General features: G+C 45.1%; 2 protein-coding genes across 2 annotated transcripts in view; one reads left to right on the top strand and one right to left on the bottom strand.

Annotated features, from left to right (window-relative positions):
* Positions 1-2,154: 2,154 nt before the first annotated feature.
* Slamf8 (SLAM family member 8) lies at positions 2,155-12,280 on the top strand. Its single transcript, XM_020185516.2, has 5 exons — positions 2,155-2,653; positions 5,799-6,122; positions 8,867-9,172; positions 9,253-9,360; positions 11,131-12,280. Exons 1-5 carry the CDS (start codon positions 2,614-2,616, stop codon positions 11,193-11,195), a joined length of 843 nt encoding a protein of 280 aa, XP_020041105.1. The 5' UTR covers positions 2,155-2,613; the 3' UTR covers positions 11,196-12,280.
* Positions 9,247-18,313, bottom strand: part of Vsig8 (V-set and immunoglobulin domain containing 8) — a 26,678-nt gene continuing 17,611 nt past the window's right edge. Inside the window, exon 8 of the mRNA XM_074047734.1 lies at positions 9,247-9,369. Within this exon, the coding sequence (XP_073903835.1) occupies positions 9,357-9,369 (13 nt within the window). The 3' untranslated portion in view covers positions 9,247-9,356. The remainder of the gene's footprint in view (positions 9,370-18,313) is intronic.

The raw sequence follows: 18,313 nt of genomic DNA, 5'->3' as shown, positions 1-18,313 counted from the left end.
CCCAATCCAGGAGAAATGAGTCAGAGCAGGGTACTGCTCAGTCTCAAACACACCTCTATCTTCACTACATGGCTTTCCCCTCTTCCCTGTCTGTGGCCATTTAGTAGCAATGTTTCCCATTTGAGGGCTTACTGTACACCAGACCCATTGCAAACCTTGGCAGGTGTTCATTGAAAACACTCAAAGATAGATTCTCTTAGCACACTGTAGCACAGAAATCACTGATCAGGGTTTCACAGCCAAGATTCAATCCCAAATCTAACTTTAGAGCTTAAGTTCTTAATTTCTACTCTCATCCATTTGAACTGTATGGCTCAGTACAAACACCAGTCCTGCCACAAAGCCTCCCTCAGCCTCCCACCCATCCAGGCTGGGGCAGGCCTTTGCCCTCTGGCTCACATAGCATCCTGTGCACACTTCTGGCATTGTTCTTGAACATTGATTATAATTATTGGGTTACATACTCCATCTCCTCCTCTAAACTTTGAATTCCTGGAGGGCAGGGGCTAAGCCTTTCATCTCTGTGTCCCCAGCACCTGGCACCCAAGTAGATGCTCAATAAATGCCTGATGAATGGATGACAGAATTGGCAACAGAGTCATAAATGATTCCCCTCTCTTGGCCTCTGTCCTACAGCCAGGCAACTTCCAAGTTCTCCACAAACTTCTGCTCTGTCCCTTTCTCTCTACTCCAGGTTATTTCCTTCTTAGTTATGGCCCTTTTTTTCCAGGACTATCAACAGCTGTTGTCCAGGCTTCCCTGCCTCTTCTTTTTCTGCCAGCCTCCTCTACATGCTGTCCTCTCACCAGCTCAAAATGGACAACCCCCTGCCTCCAAGTAGTGTTTCTCAGAGCATTCCCTCAGTCTACTAGCTTCACACTCCCCTGGAGCACAGTGCATGTTAGAATAAAGATTCCTGGGGCCATCCCTGCCCACTGAGCCACCATCCCTGAGGACCATAGCTTAACCCAGTATTCCAGACCTCTATAATCTGAGCTCAAACTCGCCTTCTATTCTTCCCACTTCAGTCCTAAAGGACCCCCTCCCTGCTGTCCCTCCTCATCCTCCACAGCTTACTTGGTACTTTTCCCACCACTGAGTCTGCAAACTCAGCTCCCTCCCTCATGCTCCAAGCCTACCCAAACCTCTTCTTTTTCTTTCCTAGCTCTTGTTTTGCTCTTCCTAACTATATCATGACAAATGCCACCTGCTCAGGAGATATCCCCTGCCCAGGTCCACAGAGCCTCTTCCCAGTCCCCTCCTGTAGCACTGACTGCCTGGGTAGCCCATTTGCAAAGTCAAAAGGGCCTGTCTGTGGGTAGCCCTGGCATATCTGTTTCTACATTTTGGTTATGAGTGCCTGGAGGACAGGAACTTTATCCCCAGACTCTTCAGCTCACCAGCACCCTGCATCCTATATGCCTAGTTCCTGGCTGAGTTCAAAGCATGATGTCTAGTTTGACTGAAAGGTCAGAGGCTACACAAGACCAAACACAATGAACCACACTCAGGATAACCAGGAATATTTTTCAAAGGCAACATCTTGAAAAGTCTTCTGGAACATCAGAAACCAAGTAACTAGCTGTGAAAGGAGAAACTGTGCAGAGGGGGCATCTGTGGCAAAATGGGCCACATTCTGCCCCTCTGTGACCTCAGCAAGGTACCTAACCTCACGCTGCCTTTAAATTCTCACATCTCTAACAAAGCCACAAGAAAGTCTTTTCTAAGAACAGTCATGGGGCTTACATAAAGCAAAATGGGTAGCCATGTTCAGCATTCATTCACTCATTTAATATTCATTAAACATCTATAATGTATCTGGCATCAAGAAGAGCCTCACTGGCTAACCAGTCTGTGAAAGCCAGAAAGCTGCTACAGGCAACACGCTAAGGACAATGAGGAAAGAGTGTGTGCACACAGGGGAACAGAAAGAAAGGTTCTCACCCTATCTGAAGCCAGGAAGCCTTGAAGGACAGCCTGGCTAAGCACAGACCTGAGCCCAGTCTGCAAGCATAAATGGAGCAGCATGCCTGGTGAAGGAACAAGTGGAAGAGTAAAATGGGTGGTTCTGAAAAGAAGTAGTCCTGACTGGGATGGCTAGAGAGCAAAGTGGATGTGGGCAGCCAGCCTGGAGAAGCCAAAGAGCCACTAGAGTTCAGTCTTTATCCTGAGGGCAGCAGGAAGCCATGAAAGAATTTTAGCAGAGGGGAAGTGACTTGATCTTGATCGAAACTACAGTTCAGAGGACTCTCTGTGGCTGTATGGAGAGCACAGATAGCTGTTGGATGAATCAAGGCCTGGTGACCATCAGCAAGCTGCACAAGGGCTGTGTGGGTGTGCTTGTCCCCATGCAATGGCCAGCCATGTGCACAGGAAAGAGGCTGACTTACAAGAATCTGCTCCTGAAAGCCCAGCTAAGCCAGGCAGGCCTGCAAGCCACTTCCACTTTATTATGGATATTTTCACTTTCGGGACATCTTGTTCTGAGTCAAGATTCTTCCTTCTGAACGTGGGACTTTCCAGAAGGACCACAACTCCTTCTGTGTATCCACTTGGCCTCTGATGTTCTAGATTTGGGTTACTGAGGGAGTTTGCCTGCCTCTCTGGAGGAAGATGGCCATGTGGTTCCTGTGGAGTCTGCTTCTCTGGGGAGGTAAGTGGGACAAGTGGACAGCCTGTCCTCAGACAGCCCTGAAGGCCCCTCCCCAGCTGCCTTGCCAGACCTCTGTGCAGGCCCCTCCCAAGCCAAATGAGGACCAGGAGCTGAGGAGGGATAAAGAAGAGTGAAACAAGTTCTTGGGCAACATTTAAAACTAGCAGACACAAAAGATGTAGGGTCCTGGGTGGGAGAAAGTAGCAGCACTAGAACCACCTAAGTCCCTAAGGCACAATCTGTTTTGTGGTCTAGGACATTTAGAACTGAACCAGTGGTACTGCTGGTTTGGAGAGAAAGTGGGATGTAGGAATGGTGAGACTCCAGCAGTGTGAACATGTGGGAATTCTATATTTAGTCTACGGAGAGAAAAAGAGGGCAGGATAGAGCTGGATTCCCAACAATCTGAGGAGTGTGTTCTCAGCAGCCTGTGGGAATTCTGGGGTCTCTCTGCAGCCTGTACAGGGAAGGTGGATTTTGAGTAGGGAGGAGAGATGGGAGTATCTTAAGCAGGTTCATGAGGACTTGGGGATGGCCAGTGATGGTGTGATGTTGGAATTGATGAGATGTGGGGGCTCTTCGACATTGGACAACACCTCCATCAGTCTGATGCTTGAGTTCCCCTCTTTGGTCAACGAGTAGTCAACATGACAAAGGGTCTTCCCCTGCAGGGGCAGGGATGGGAATTGTGTGATATGGCAAAGCCCAAGACACTGTTGTTTACTTCAGAGACTCAGGCTGTTTTGTTCAGTGTCCCTACCCAAGTTCCTGGCCTGAGGCTCCAAAAGCCCTGCAGATTTCTTCAGCATTTCTAAATGTGTGTGGGAATTCACACCTTAGCTCTCAAATGGCCTCGGTCTGTTTGATTCCCAAACTTGTTAAGTCATTGGACATGTGAGGATATTGTCCTAGCATTGGATATGTGGACTTTTAAAAAATAATATTTATGGAGAGGATAAATTCAACTATGATATATTGTAAGAACGTTTGTAAATGTCACAATGTGCACCCAGCACAATAATAAAAAGGAAAAACAAGAAAATTTTTTTAAAAAATGACAACCATTTTTGTTTTTTCTTACACATGCTATAACTCTATGCACCAAGCTATATCCCCAACCCTTAAATAATTTTTCTTTTTTTTTTTTGGTGATACTGGGGTTTGAACTCAGAGCCTCACATTTGCTAGGCAGGCTCACGACCACTTGAATTCTTTTTGCTTTAGTTATTTTTCAAATAGGGTCTTGCAGCTTTTGCACAGGTTGGCCTGGATCTCAGTCTTCCTATTTTACACCTTCCATATAGCTGGCATGACAGGTATGCATAGGTCATGCAATAACATTCAATTTATTGTTTGAGATGGGGTCTTGCTAACTTTTTGCCATGGTTGGCCTCAAACTGCAATCTTCCCAGTCTCTGCCTTCCAATTAACTGGGATTATAAGTGTGAGCCACCATCCATGACTAAAAGGGCTCTCTATGGAAAAAGAGACTAATACAACTGATATGGCATAGCCTTTTGTTTTACAGGCAAGACCACTGAAGCTTAGAGAGGGAGGATCATATGTTGAACGTCACACAGTTGGTTTGTGGCAGAGCTAAGCCAGGATAAAACCTGGGTCTTGAATGGCATCCACTTTGCATTTACATTAAATACATTTTCAGTCAGGATAGAGATGACTAGGGCCAAGGACGGCCGTGAGATGGGTGCACGACCAGCTGAGTGACCATCCAGAACACTTCTCCTCAACCCAGCTCCCAGCACTTGGTACATTACATGTCAGCCCTTATTCTGCACTGCACATAAGTACCTACTTCAGTGCCAGGCACTGGGTGAGTCCTCAGTAAATTCAGTACAGTTTACAGAGCCTCTCCTATATCCTGGTCCTACACAGTGTGGACACTACACGTACAAGGATGAAATAAATTGTTGTTGACCTTGAAGAGCTTATAGTCTGGTGGGAGATACTAACCCAGAATCAGACAAGATTAATAGGATAAGGGTAGCCATAGTGCTAATCCTTGATCACCGTAAGAACACAGAAAGAGAATGTAACCTGCATAATGGAGGGGAGACTGGAGGAAGCAGCAACACTTTAAGAATGGGCAGAAATTAGCTAGAAAAAGAGTCAGGAGGACACTTCAAGCAGAAGTGTCTTCCTCATACCTCAAACTCAAACAGTACCCCCAAAAATCAGAATCTTGCCACCTTATCCCCCTGTGTGTTTCTCCCCCTCTTCCAGACCACAGAGAATGGCACCCCGTGGATCCCAAGGATCTGGAGCCATCTCTAAGTCCTTTTTCTCCTTCACTCTTCAGATCTAATCTATTACCAAATCCTACTGATTGCACCAGTAATCTGTCTTGGTTGATTCCACTTCTCTCCATCCCTCAGCGGCTCCTTTCCTCAGGTCAAATTGCAGTCACCTCTCCCTTGGATTATTATAAACAGCCTCAGTCTTGCCCCACCTTCTATGCATCCTCCACACCTCTTCTGGAGTGATCTTCCTAACAAGAGTCTAATCATGTCACTCTCCTACTTAAAAACTGTCTGAGACCCCCCCACTGCTCTAAGAATAAAAGCCCAAACTCCAATGCGGTTTTCAGAGTCCAGCATGATCTGACTCCCTCCAACTCTGCAGTGTCATTTCCTACTCCCCCTGCAGAAAACCATTTTCAGTTCCCTAGTGCACATGCTCTCTCCCTCCAGGCCCTCTTACTGTTCCCTCTGTCTGTAACACTTCCCCATCCCTGTTTCAGGCAGCCATTGCTTGGCCTGGCTGGTTCCCATTCCTTCTTCCAGTCTCACCTTAACCATTTCTTCTCTGAGCCCCTGAAGGCTGGATGAGGACCCTTATCACCCTACTGTGTTTTCCCAAGACACCCGATTTTTTCCCATCATGGTACTTAGTATACTTTTAATTGTTGCTTGCTTGAGTATCTGGATTCCTCTGTGAGGTCTGTGAATACAAAGACTGGATTCTCTTCCTGATTGTTTTATCCCCAGTCCCTGGCACAGCACACCCTCAACTTAAGTGGAGAGAGTGTGGGTGGAGGGGTCTTAATTCACTCCAGAGTAGATCAGCTGCATGCAGGCAAGAGATAAAAAGTGACCAGGTGGAGTAACCAGGGTCTCTGTCCTTCCAGCACTACCCATTGCAGTTATCCACACCCAGGTGCTAAGCAAGGTGGGGGGCTCAGTACTGCTGATGGCAGAGCACCCCCCTGGCTTCAAAGTTCGTGAAGCCATCTGGCGATCTCTCTGGCCATCAGAGGAACTCCTGGCCACATTTTTCCGAGGCTCCTTGGAGACTCTGTACCACTCTCGCTTCCTGGGCCGAGCGCAGCTGCACAGCAACCTCAGCCTGGAACTTGGGCCCCTGGAGTCTGGAGACAGCGGCAACTTCTCTGTGCTGATGGTGGACACAGGAGGTCGAGTCTGGACTCAGACCCTGCAGCTCAAGGTGTATGGTGAGTGCGCCTGACACTGGTTCCCTGACACACTCCAGACAGCATCCTGAGCCATGGGACCTGGGAGAGCTAGGTGCCAGAAACCTCTGGTCTCTGACTGCAATGCTAACTCAGGGAACAACTGTTCCCTGGAAGTCACATTTAAGAAAACTCCCCAGATACTCCCGTGTGAACTCCTACCTGGAGTAGCCAGACTTCGCCATCCCAACATCCTTATCTGAACTCCACCGTTTTTTGGCTTAGCCAAAAAAAGCATATAATATTACCATAGATAGTGCCATAAGAGTGAAGTGCAGCAGCATTCACAAAAGCAGATGATGACAGAGCCTGGCCTGTCTATCAATTATAAATCATACCATTATTTTATGTACTGCCGAAAAGTAAAAGAAAAATGTTGCATAATGAAACCCACCAAACATTGTTTGAAAGATGGGGGAAGGGGGAGAGGAGGAATGGGAATATGGAGGGGGTAAACCCGTTCAAGGTACACTGTATGCATGCATGGAATTATCATAATGAAATCCCCTCATATTATTAATATATGATAAATCAAAAAAAATTTAAAGAAAAACACTTCATGTTAAATTATGATACATAGGCTTTTACATATGAATTAAATTCAAATTATATGATAACTGCAATATAATGTTTTATATTTCTTTGTTGTTTGTTTTGTGGTCATTGTTGTTGCTTTTGTGCTGGAGATTGGAACTCAGGCACCTGAACATGCTAAGCATGGGTTCTCCCACTGACCTACATTTCTTAAAAGAGGTCTTTTCATCCATGGACTCTCTCAGTCACTCAACACTGCAAAACAAACTATTTCAAAACTTGAGAGCTAAAAACAACAACTATTTTTATTTCTCGGGGTCTTGTGGATTGGCAGGGTGGACTTTCTGCTCCATAGGCTCTGCCAGGGTCACTCATGCAGCTGCATTTATCCCTACAGCTGGAGTGGCTGAACTGGCTGGGGGCAATTGGATGGGCCTTTTTTTTTTGCAACAACTCCTCCTCCACCTCCACATCCAAGTCCATCTCCACTATCTTCACACATTCTGCTTGGCAAGAAAGAATGGCCTTTTAGCTCCTGTTCTTCTATCTAATGGCTTGGGAAAGAGATGAGCATGACTCTAAACCTCTATTTCAGTAAAACCTCAGAAATTTGGATAGAGTAGGGGAGAAAAGCTCAAATTCAAGAATGGAAAGTAGAGATAGCAACTGGGAAAGGGGAGGCACAGAAGGAAAGCTATAACAAACTAGGGAAGTGTCTCGAACCCCCAGAGACAACTATCTGGCCACCATTGGGTGCCAAAGTGCAGTTAGAGGGTGCCCTTCTGGACACTTGAAGCTCTGAATCAGGTTACATGTCGTGGCAGTCAGAATGCTGGCTGAATTTCAGCACCCTTTTAGCCTCCTAGCCCAATGCCCTTGTGTAGTGAACAACCTACATAACCATATAGGCTCTGAGCCGCTCCCCCATTCTGAGTCTCAGCTGCCACACATGTGAAATGAGGACATTGAATGTGATAATGCATGCAGCACCCACACCACTAAGCTCTAAAATGCCTTGTTCTCAGTATCTGAATTACAGATTTTAAGGAAATTGCTGTTTTATTGCTTCCAAATACATAGCATGATTAGAACTAATTGCAGGAAGCTGCCAAGCAGCCGTCCTTAGGAGCTCTGCTTTGACAATAGATAAGAATGATTTGAATTAGCAGATCAGTTACTAGAAATGTCGATGGGTGTTTCTACTGTGCCTGATCGTGTTTGGAAGCAGCTTGTCCTCTTAAGTGGTGTAAATACCCGCCCTGTAATCTTTGTTTATACTATTAGTATGCCCAGCAAATCATTTTCTTTTTCATATCACAAATCCCACCAGATTGGGCTGACATTAATGAGGCTTTACTCTGCTTGACTTTGGAATGCTATCAGAGACTGAGCCCTCCTATTGTCACCATAATGCTCTCCCACTGGCCCCAATGCCACAGAGATTCAGGATTTACTCATCAATCTGTGTAGGAATGAGAAGCCACTGTTTTGGACGCCAGGATGCCAATTTGTTCAATAGCTCAGGTATTGATAGAGCACCTATTTGCCAGCAATTGCGAGCTAAGATTATCAAGATAGCAAGATCGAGCCCCTACCTTTGGACTTCTCCTTCACAGCATTTGCACTGCACCCTTGTAATTATTTTCTTAGTTATTCATAATCACTTGTCAGTATCTGCCTTCCTCCATAAGCTCCAAATGTCCAGGAAGTGCTTTCTTTCCTGAATTAATAAATGCTTGTCATCTCTTGTTGATGGTCTGAGAGTGTTGGAGAGCTCAGAACCATACCTGGAATATCAAGGAAGGCTTCACAGTCAAAGCATTAAGGATTGCACTGCAGTAGGGCCATAAAGGTTGCATAGGAGTTTTCTAGAAGGGCAAAGAGGAAAAGTGCATGTGTGTACAGATGAACCATGAAGAAACTTGAGAGATATGAAATAGCATCACATATCTGGGAGAACTGCAGATTAAGGAAGATGGGCAGGGAGGACCAGCAGGAGGCATAGCTGGAGAGGTTGACATGAGTCATTTCATAAAAGGTTTTGGATACCAGGCTAAGAAATCAGATTCTGTCCTATGAGCAATGAAAAAACAAACAAGAGGCCTAGTCAGAGGAGACATCTAACCCAACATGGAGCTGTGGCCCTGCTCAGCATCCCAGTAAAACATACCTGCTCTGCTGTTCTTGCCCAGATGCAGTACCCAGGCCCATGGTTCAAGTGTTCGTTGCTGTAGCAGGGGATCCTCAGAACTCCAGCACCTGCCGGGTCTTCCTGTCCTGCCAGGCCCCCAACATCAGTGACATAACCTATAACTGGCGACGGGAGGGGACAATGGACTTTGGTGTCGAACAGCACAGACTCTTCACAAACGGACAAGTGCTGAGCATTTCACTGGGACTGGGAGACAGGGATGTGGCCTATTCCTGCATCATCTCCAACCCTGTCAGCTGGGATGTGGCTACAGTCACGCCCTGGGAGAGCTGCCATCATGAGGCAGGTATGCCAAGAACCAGTGGTCAATGGTTGAGGGACTGTGAGGCATCAGGTTCATCTCTGACCTTACCTGTCTATCTCCAGCATCAGGGAAGGCCTCCTACAAGGATGTGCTGCTGGTGGTGGTCCCAGTCTTGCTGCTCCTGCTCCTGGTTGGTCTCTTCTCAGCACGGCATTGTGGCCCCTGCTCAGGTGGGAGTCCTGCAGATACAGGAGATGGTTAGAAGAGGTGCATCTACTGGGGAAGAAGCTGGGGTTGTACCTCCTTCTACTTTGACTTCAAATGTCTTCCTCTTCACCTCTCCTCTTCATCTCTTGGCCTTCTCCATTTCATAGTTTGGTCTCCAACTAGGCTGAACTATTTAAGTTTCTTTTGCAGTTCTCCAAATGAGGTACTCTGTTACACACATCTTCAGGCCTTTGCACACTCTATTATCTCTGTGTAGAAGACACTTTCTATGATCTCCACCCCGTAGCTCCCCTTCTCCATATAGTCTACTCAATCTTCAAGGTAAGCATGCTCCAAGAAGCCTTCTCTGACCTCCTCTACACCCCCATCTTGGGCTAATTAATCTTTCTTTTAATCTCCATTGCTTACCCCAATCGCAGAACTAATTACACTTACTTCTCCACTGAATTCTGAACCCTTTAAATGCAAAGGCTGGCCCACCATGGAGTGTGCCCAGTGATTCCTAGAACATCTTAATTCCTGGAATATGGCTAATACTGATAAATATTTGTTGAGAAAAATACAGATACAGATACAAAAATACAGATAAATCCCCTTGGAATCCTATCATTCCAACGAAATGTCTCCCTGGATGATGACCTTCCCTGACCAGTGGCTGAAGTGCCACCTTCTTGAGAAAAGGAGAAAAGGGAAAACTCTGAATCAAGCCAGGTTCTGAGCCCTATATCCAGCTTAGGCTTTCCTCTGCCCCCAGATGCCCTGTTCCTGAAGGAATGACCTAAGTGACCTGGGCTTCATGGCTATTTCCATGTTGGACTGTCTGAACTTGCTGGCCTCAGGGTCAGCAAAGAAGAGGCACTGGACCTGACTATTGTGGATGTGTCCTAGATGCCTGGGCCTTACCCCAGCCACTAGGTGCATGGGCAAAGAGTTACTGATTCTTGTATATTCTTCCCAAAAGGGCCAGTGAGCAGTTGAGACTGTAGTCCACCTAGAGGTCCAATCTGCTAGGGAGAGGGTCTAGCTCTGGCCTTTTGCCCCCAAGATTCCCCAAGATTTGTGATACGAAGATAAAAGCCAGGAAAACAGCAATTTTTTAAAAAAAAAACACAGCTTTATTGAGTTATTCATATACTGTACAATTCACCTATTTAAAGTGCAGAATTGAATGGTTTTTAGTATACCTACAGAGTTGTCCATCCATCAATAAAACCAATTTTAGAACATTTCCATCACCCCAGGAAAAAACCCCATAACCATATAGCCAACATCTCCCAACAACCCCATGCCTCCCACAACCCTAGGCAACCATTAATCTACTATCTACCTATATGTTTGTCTATTCTGGGCATTTTGTATAAATGAAATCACACTTTGTGACCAACTTCTTCTCCTTAGCCTAATGTTGTCAAGGTTCATAAAAGAATAGCTTTGGCTATTCTAAGAAGGGACAGAGAAGACCAAACTGTCTGGGATAGTAGAAATGCTCCACACAGAGGTCCAGAAGCTGGTCCTATCTCTGTCATGAGGCTTTTGGCATTTAACCAGGCCCGTCACAGCCCTTCTATAGCTAAATATATGGCAATCAAAAGTAGACATTAGGGAGAATTCTTGCTCTTAAGAATCTCTTTTTCTAAGGTTTTAGAAGATAAAGAGAGATGTCTCTTTGCCTGAGGTGACTTTCAGGACACTTAAGATTTAGAGGCCTGGTTCAGGTCAAGTATGCCAAGATGCCAGACACTAGAGAAATAACTTTCTGATCTCCTCGCTAGGGAAAAAGAAGAAGGATGTCTGCACTGATGGAGTGGTTGCAGAGACAGAGAACCCCCTTGTGTAGGATGTGCCATGAGGGACAACATAAACTGACACCTGGATCGTGAGGAGCCTCCCTGCCCAGACACTTGATTCTGGGACTTGGCAGGTGCCTTGAAAACTACCAGTGTCCTCATATCTCCTATGAGTCTCCCATCCTGCCTCCCCTCCTGGGCCGCCATCACACTGGAAGGACAGAAAGCACCTACACAAACTTCCACACCTCTCCTTCTTTCTCCCTGCTTTGTACATCCTGGCTCTTCTCTGGGCAATAAAGGCTAACCTGATGCTCCCTCAAAAACTCTGGAAGATTTCCAGGATCCACAGGGTCAGTGATTAACCAAGACACCCACTCCTCCACCACCATACATAAAGTTTTGCCCAACTAGTACCAAATAATTGCTTCCAGCCTGAGTCTTGGACTCTTAAAGACATCAGACATTTGAACTACCAGGGAAACTGAATCACCCACTCCCAGCTCCAGTCCCAGACCCTGAAATCTGAGAAACTGATGCTTCCTGATGATGAAAGTGTTATCATGAGGCAAGGTCTAGAATAGGTGAAGGTGAGAGGTAGAGAGCAGGGCTTTTTCTTTATGGCCTGAAAGGACTTTGAGGACATCTGAGTTGATTGCCTCTCAAAGGTAAATTGAAGTTACAGATGATCAAGAATGGTTGATAGCCCATGGCTGGAATGGAACCCATTTATCTAGTATTAATAAATATCGCTATCATCTCCACTGACTTTCATGCCTTCTGCATGATCTGGTGTTGGTCATCATACTCTCTACCATAGTGACCAGAAGAAGAGATACTGAATTTTCCCCAACCAACAGGAAGTTCTTCTACATCTTCAAGAAAAGCAGCTGAGTTCAGGATAAGTCCTTCAGCCTGAAGTGGGAAAGGAAAATCCAGGAAAAGCTTCAAAGAAGGAGAATTATGGAGGGAGGGTGCCACATTCATTTTCAGATGCAAGCGCAGAATCCACCCACATTCAAGAATTTGTCCTCTTGACCCATCCCTCAATAAAAAGATTGTCAAGGTCATTTTGATATATAGGATGGAAGATGTTATTGTGGCCATCTTTAGAAAATACATTCCTCCAGCGAGAGACTCTGTCTGGAAGTTTTTTGAGCTATTTGTTGTCACTGGGGCAAAAAAAAAAAAAAAAACTTGGTAAGTGAAATTTACCCTCAGGGATTACTAGCTAATATGGGCTCACAGTTATTCCCACACAAATGTAATCAGATTTTATCTGATTTTATCATTCAGGTCTTGATAACAGAAAGGAAGGAGGGGTAGGTTTTGAATATGTGCCCAGGGTGGCTTTATTCTATCCACCCAGTATGTCATTCCTACCCTAGGACCTTCCCTCTTCTCCTGAGTGCCTGGGCAGTCACTTTACCTTGGACAAATGACCAACACAACCTGCCTCTGATTCACATCACCACTCCTCCACTCCACTATTCTTGGGTTTCCCCTTCCTTGGATCAGAGGTCCCTTGTTTGGCCTTACCTAATCCTCATCCCTTTCTTGCACCCACTTTCTCCTATCACCTTCCCCCAAGTGCACCTGCAGAGCGTACCTGCCCACTCAATCTGGCAGCCTGTGCTGCCCTCATTTTCCACGTTAGAAGCATTCCTGATGCCTGATCACTGAATCACACAAAACTGGCCTGTTCCTAAAAATGATGTGAGAAAGAAAGCCCAAAATCTAGCAATGAACCATGGTAGTTCTGTGGGGGGAAAAGTACATATGATTCCCCACCTTTCTTCCCTTCATCCCCAGAGCTTCACCTCAGATCAGAGCAGTTCAGAGTGGGTGGGGCCCACAGTGGTCCCCTTCACAAGATGACTCTTAGCAAACTGGCATAGATGGTTTGTAATGAGTTGCACCAGCGCCTCTTTGAACAAGTCCATGCTGCTCAAATAAACTAATGTTCCCATCCTCAGTGACTCATTTGTCAACTAGTAGACTTATTAACCTTTCATTGAAAAACACAAAGTGCTTCTGTGAAACCAATTTTTGTGCTCGTAAGCATTGAGACTGATGCCTTAAAAGTTACATCATCACAAATATGACTGAGACACTGGGGAATCAGTTGTGAACAAAGCAAGACTCTTCCCTTCATGGAGTTTATATTCTAGATCATATAAATAAGTGACTAAGTGTATGTTAGATGCTGGTAGATTCTGTTAAGAAACATGAAGCAGACTAAATAGCTAGGGAGCTATGTGTTAGTGAAAAAAGGTCCATCTTAAATAAGATGACCAAAGGACACCTTCTGAAGAGGTGACATTTGAACAGGGTCTCAGGGATGTGAAAGAGTGAGTGAGCCATGCAGTGGCAAAGAGTGCTCCAGACAGAGAGACTAAAAAATGCAAAGGCCCTAAATGGGAATATGGTTGATATTTGCAAAGCATAAAGACCTGGTTGGATGGAGCCAAAGAAGGGAGGAAGAGAATGGGAAGAGTCCAGAGAGATGGCCTGGGGCCATATCACCAAAGACCTCATGGTCTTCAGAACATTACTTCCTTGGAGATTTGGGTGACAGAGAGAACCCCCATCAGTCACAGTATCAGATCCCTCCTAGATTGACCTTTATACCCTAGTATTCAGTAGACTTATGGTCAGATCACAGCCCTCCCTAAATCTGTTTTTGCTTTTCCTTGTTTTCATTTTATTTTTTTTCAGCAACAGACTTTGCACCTGTTCTTCTGTGCAAAGAACAAACACAAGAGTTGTGAGTGACAATGGGTCAGGTGACCTGATATTGGAGAGAGTGGTGAGGGGCATAGCAAAGGAGAAGGGATAGAGAAGACTTTTTTTTTTATTAATGGAGCTATGAACATCCAGTGCTAAAAAAGGAGGAGGAAACAGAAAAAAATCTGTTGCAAACACTAAAGGCATTTCTGGTGATTCTTCCTTCTACGTTTATGAGGAAGTCATACCTCTTTTGAAATCAGCTTTTGGTTACTTACTGATCTCTGGGGGAAGCACTGCCCTTTTTCCAGATTTGACTCCCTCCATCTATTCTGCATGCAGTTGAAGGAAGGGCTTGTAAAACTATAAAACGTAGCTATCCCCAGATCCAGGAAAGTTTAGTGGCTGTCTCCTCTCAGGCTATACATTGGTCAGTGTTATTTGCCAAGAGGGGCAGGCTGAGCACATGGGTAAGTAGTGGCAATACTCCAGTGTACAACTAACCTGAGGGAAACGGTCACTTCAGGGAGACACTAGAAAACTTGAGTATCCAGAAGAGAATGACCAGAATGATGAAAAGCCACAACCCCTTCTTCTGTCAGAAATTATTTTTAAAAAAACTGGTCATGTTTAGTCTGGAACAAAAACTCAAAGGGGCATGTATCTACAAATATTTGAAGGGCTATCACATAAGCCCAGACTGTGTAACCAGGGTCAATAGAGCATGTCACTAAGAGGCAGATATTGACTCATATGAATAATAGTATATTAGCACTGGGAGGAAACTTGTGGTTACTCAGTTCAAGTTTTTTCATTTCTTAGGTGCAAAGCTGAGGCCTACAGAGATTGTTTCTCCCCTAAAAGGACATAATTAGTCAGCACAAAGTCAGAATTAGCTGTGATGCCCTTCATGCTGTATTAGAATACCAAGGAAACTTTCTGACAGATGAAAAACTCCAAATATGAAATGAGTTGTTTTAATGAATGTGCTTGAATAGAAACTATCTCAGAGCAAGATCACAGACTGGAGACTTTTCATATTAGGTAGGAAATTGTATTAAGAATGAAAACTACACAACACATATATCCAGACCTCTGCCTTCTAGGGCCATGTCAGACATGGCTAACTAATTATGACATACTTTTCCTGCTGAGTCCAGATGTAATGCTCAAGTTACCTCCAACAACCAATTAAATATGAGAACTATTTGCCACTGCCATCCCAACAATCCATAAGACCCTCCCAATATTAAGAATTAATTATAAATTAGAGAAAGAATGATTGAATAAACAAAAGAGGACAGAAATTCTTCTAGGGTATCAGAAACAAGCCATTCTTTTGCTAAAGAAAACTTGTTCTAAGCTTTTTTTTCTTTTTTTTCTTTCCTAGCTTCTTTTCTTCTGCCATTTTTCTCAGTATATTGCTTGGGGAAAGTATCAGAACTAGAAAGAAAGGGAGTGATTGGCAGCAATAGAAAATAGGTCTCATCTTGGCTCCCGACTTTCATTGACTGATGCAGGTAACTTGAGGATCAGTAATACCATTATCAGGAAAACACACCCTCAAAACAGCATGTCAGCCAAAAAAGTGAATGTAATACATACAGCCATTGAAAACTTCATGTTCTTTAGAATATTGAAGAATAATGGGAAAATGCTTTTATCAGTCAAAGATCTTTGGATGTAGGCAACAAAAACCAACTCTAGCCTTAACAGAAGCAAATAAGGAATTTATTAGAAAGTTGTCACAGAGACTTTAAATCTCAGAGACTCAAAGAAAACGTTGACTACAATGTCACTCCCAGTCAGCCACAGGGAAGAGAAAGAAAGGAGAATTCAAATTATGGCCTTTGGGTTAATAAGAGAAAGGACTGGCTCTCAAAGTTAGGTCTGCACATAAGAGGTTCTAGGGGAGCTCGAGGTAGAAGATAACAGCAGTGGTTTTCAAACTATAGTCATTGGCCCTGGGAGAGTCCCTAGAATCTTCTGGAAGATACATATGGGAAAACAATTTTCCTAATTTTTGCGCTTTTAATGGAGTTTGGACCCCAAGGTTCATGTATTTGGGAGTTTGATCCCCACTTTGGCACTGTAGAGGTGGCATGGTACCTTTAAGAGGTGGAGTCCAGTGAGAGATCTACAAATCACTGGGATATGCCCTCAAAAGGCACTGTAAGACCCAAGGCTCTCTGGTGTCCTGCTGGGCCATGTGATCTCTTCCTTACCAGAGCCAGCACTATACTGCTTTGACTTTCAGCCTCTGAAACTATGAGCTAAATAAAACTCTTTGCTTTGTAAAGTTTTTAAAAAAGACTGTTTTCTTAATTTCCTTTGTGAATGTAGCATTGTTAGTGTACATAAATACAACTTTTTGCAAAAAAAAAAAAAAGGAAAAAATAAAACACTGACCAAACAGGCTTCAGAGAGGATGAAGCCAGTGGCTTTGGGGATACAGGCATCAGTGCTTTCATGGAATCATTCTATTCTATTTTCTGTTCCCCAGTTGCTCACTGAAGATTCAATTCCAACCAATGAAGCTAGATTAGCCTGGCTGAAGCCAGGACTTTCCTTTTAGAAGATGGGGTAGAGTTGTAGGACATTTGCCAGAGGCAGCAGTTAGTTTAGCAAAAGGAAGTGCCAAAAAAAAAAAAAAAAGTTTATGAGACTCTGTAGAACAGGAAATGCATCCATCTGTTCATTCAGTAAGCATTTACTGAGCATCTGTTCGTCAGCACAACAGGGATCAGAGATTACTAATAGTAGCATCATAGTCCCTGTCCTCAAAGGGCTCACAGTCTCACTGTCAACAACAAAGCCAGTGAGCAAATGAATACAGCCCCCAGCATGACCCCAAAGGCATCTCCTAGCCTGTGAAACCTATCTCTAGTGAGAGCTAGTCAGGTACCAGGGGAAATGGTGAAAGGACAGAGGCTCCGGCGGGGAACAAAGCTCAGTGAACAGGAACTGAAGATAGTATGTCCTGGTGGTTTCCTAGGGTAGGTTTTCCCAGAGCAACCTGGTTGTTTAACTGTAGTCCCAGAACTTGGAGACATCACAGACTGGTAGGAGGTCTTCAGCTTCCCCCAAGTTAGTACAGAAAAGGGACTGAAGTCTGCTCACAAGTGCTGGGGCAGAGCCACCCTCCCAAAGCAGAGTTCTGCCTGGGATGCCCGGACTGAGATGCTGACATGCCCACACTGTTGGCCTTCATGCTGCACCCCCCCACCCCACCCCGTCTGCTTAACTGCAGTAGCTCAGGGCTCCAGGTACTCACTGTGATCCAACTCACCAGGCCCAGGGACCCATCACCCCCAATTCCACCACCACAATCTGCTAATAGTCCAGCCCTCTTTCTTTCCTAATCAGAAATACCCTGGGATCCCTGCCTGCCCCTGTTGATAACAATAAGCTCACAGCCTAATAATTCCTACACACCACTAGAGATCTGGATTCTTCCCAAGCACTGAGCACACATAACTACATGTACTGAAGCCTCAGCACGAGAATGTAAGAGTCACAAACATTGGACAGACTGAACATAGATAGACCTAGGCATTTTAGGAAGAAAGACAAGAGCTGCAGGGTAGGGACTGAAGCTCCAACATTACCTGGTATCATAAGGCCTGGTCAGTCAGAAGAAGGTCAAGACCTCATCCATGCATTCACCTACAAGGGAATTCTAACCAAAGGGCCAGGGTTACCTCCCAAATCCTCAGCCAAATCCAGGCATCAGCTAATGTAGTTTATTTTTACAGAGGCCTTATCCCAAAAGGAAAAGCACAGTAGGGTGCCTGTCAGTCCATTCCCTGCCCAGTTATCCCAGAGAGGCCATGTGCACAGACAGCATCACCAAGGCAAGAGGGCTGCTGCCCTGGCCTGTGTTCCAGAGGTTGCTCTGACTTGTCTCTACTGTCAAGGAGCCAAGGGGAACACCACCTAGAATTCACTCCCTCTTCAGAACCACACTCCAGGACTCCAAGGTCCTGGAACTCCCTACCCAAATGGGAATTCTAGGTCTTCTTTCTCCTAGGTTCATCCTTCCAAAGATGAGCCAAACCACCTATATGTGCACCCCTGTATTTGCAGGTAGCTTTGAAGGGGGGCATGGATGTTCCCACAGTATCCACATGTATGGGCACAAAGCCCTAGCTGTCTGGGATGGAGCTGTGGGTAAGAAGAGAAGGGGTCCGGCCTCAGGCCTGGGGCAGTGACCAGTTTTTCCTACACTACCAAGTTCTGGCATGAAATCCCAAAGAATCTAAGATTTCCGAAACTAAACCTGGCCTCCTACTTGCCCCTTGAACATGAGACCTCCCGCCATGACTAAAAGAAAAACCCCTGCCTGCTCTGGCTACAGATCAGAAGTACCACAGCAGAGGGGGTCTGAAGTCAAACCTAGGACAACAGGCCTACTGAGCTGTCTTCAGCATTAATTCTTACT

This window comes from Castor canadensis, chromosome 11, assembly GCF_047511655.1.
Source record: "Castor canadensis chromosome 11, mCasCan1.hap1v2, whole genome shotgun sequence".
NCBI lineage: Eukaryota > Metazoa > Chordata > Mammalia > Rodentia > Castoridae > Castor > Castor canadensis.
The sequence above is the reverse complement of the archived record's forward strand: the minus strand, read 5'-3'. Positions and strand labels throughout refer to the sequence as shown.

Bases quoted from the DNA above. Each gene is read 5' to 3' on its own strand.
- Slamf8 (XM_020185516.2), top strand. From the start codon at position 2,614: ATGGCCATGTGGTTCCTGTGGAGTCTGCTTCTCTGGGGAG. The intron at 6,123-8,866 runs GTGAGTGCGCCT...GTTCTTGCCCAG, and splicing joins CCTGCAGCTCAAGGTGTATG to ATGCAGTACCCAGGCCCATG. The intron at 9,173-9,252 runs GTATGCCAAGAA...GTCTATCTCCAG, and splicing joins GAGCTGCCATCATGAGGCAG to CATCAGGGAAGGCCTCCTAC.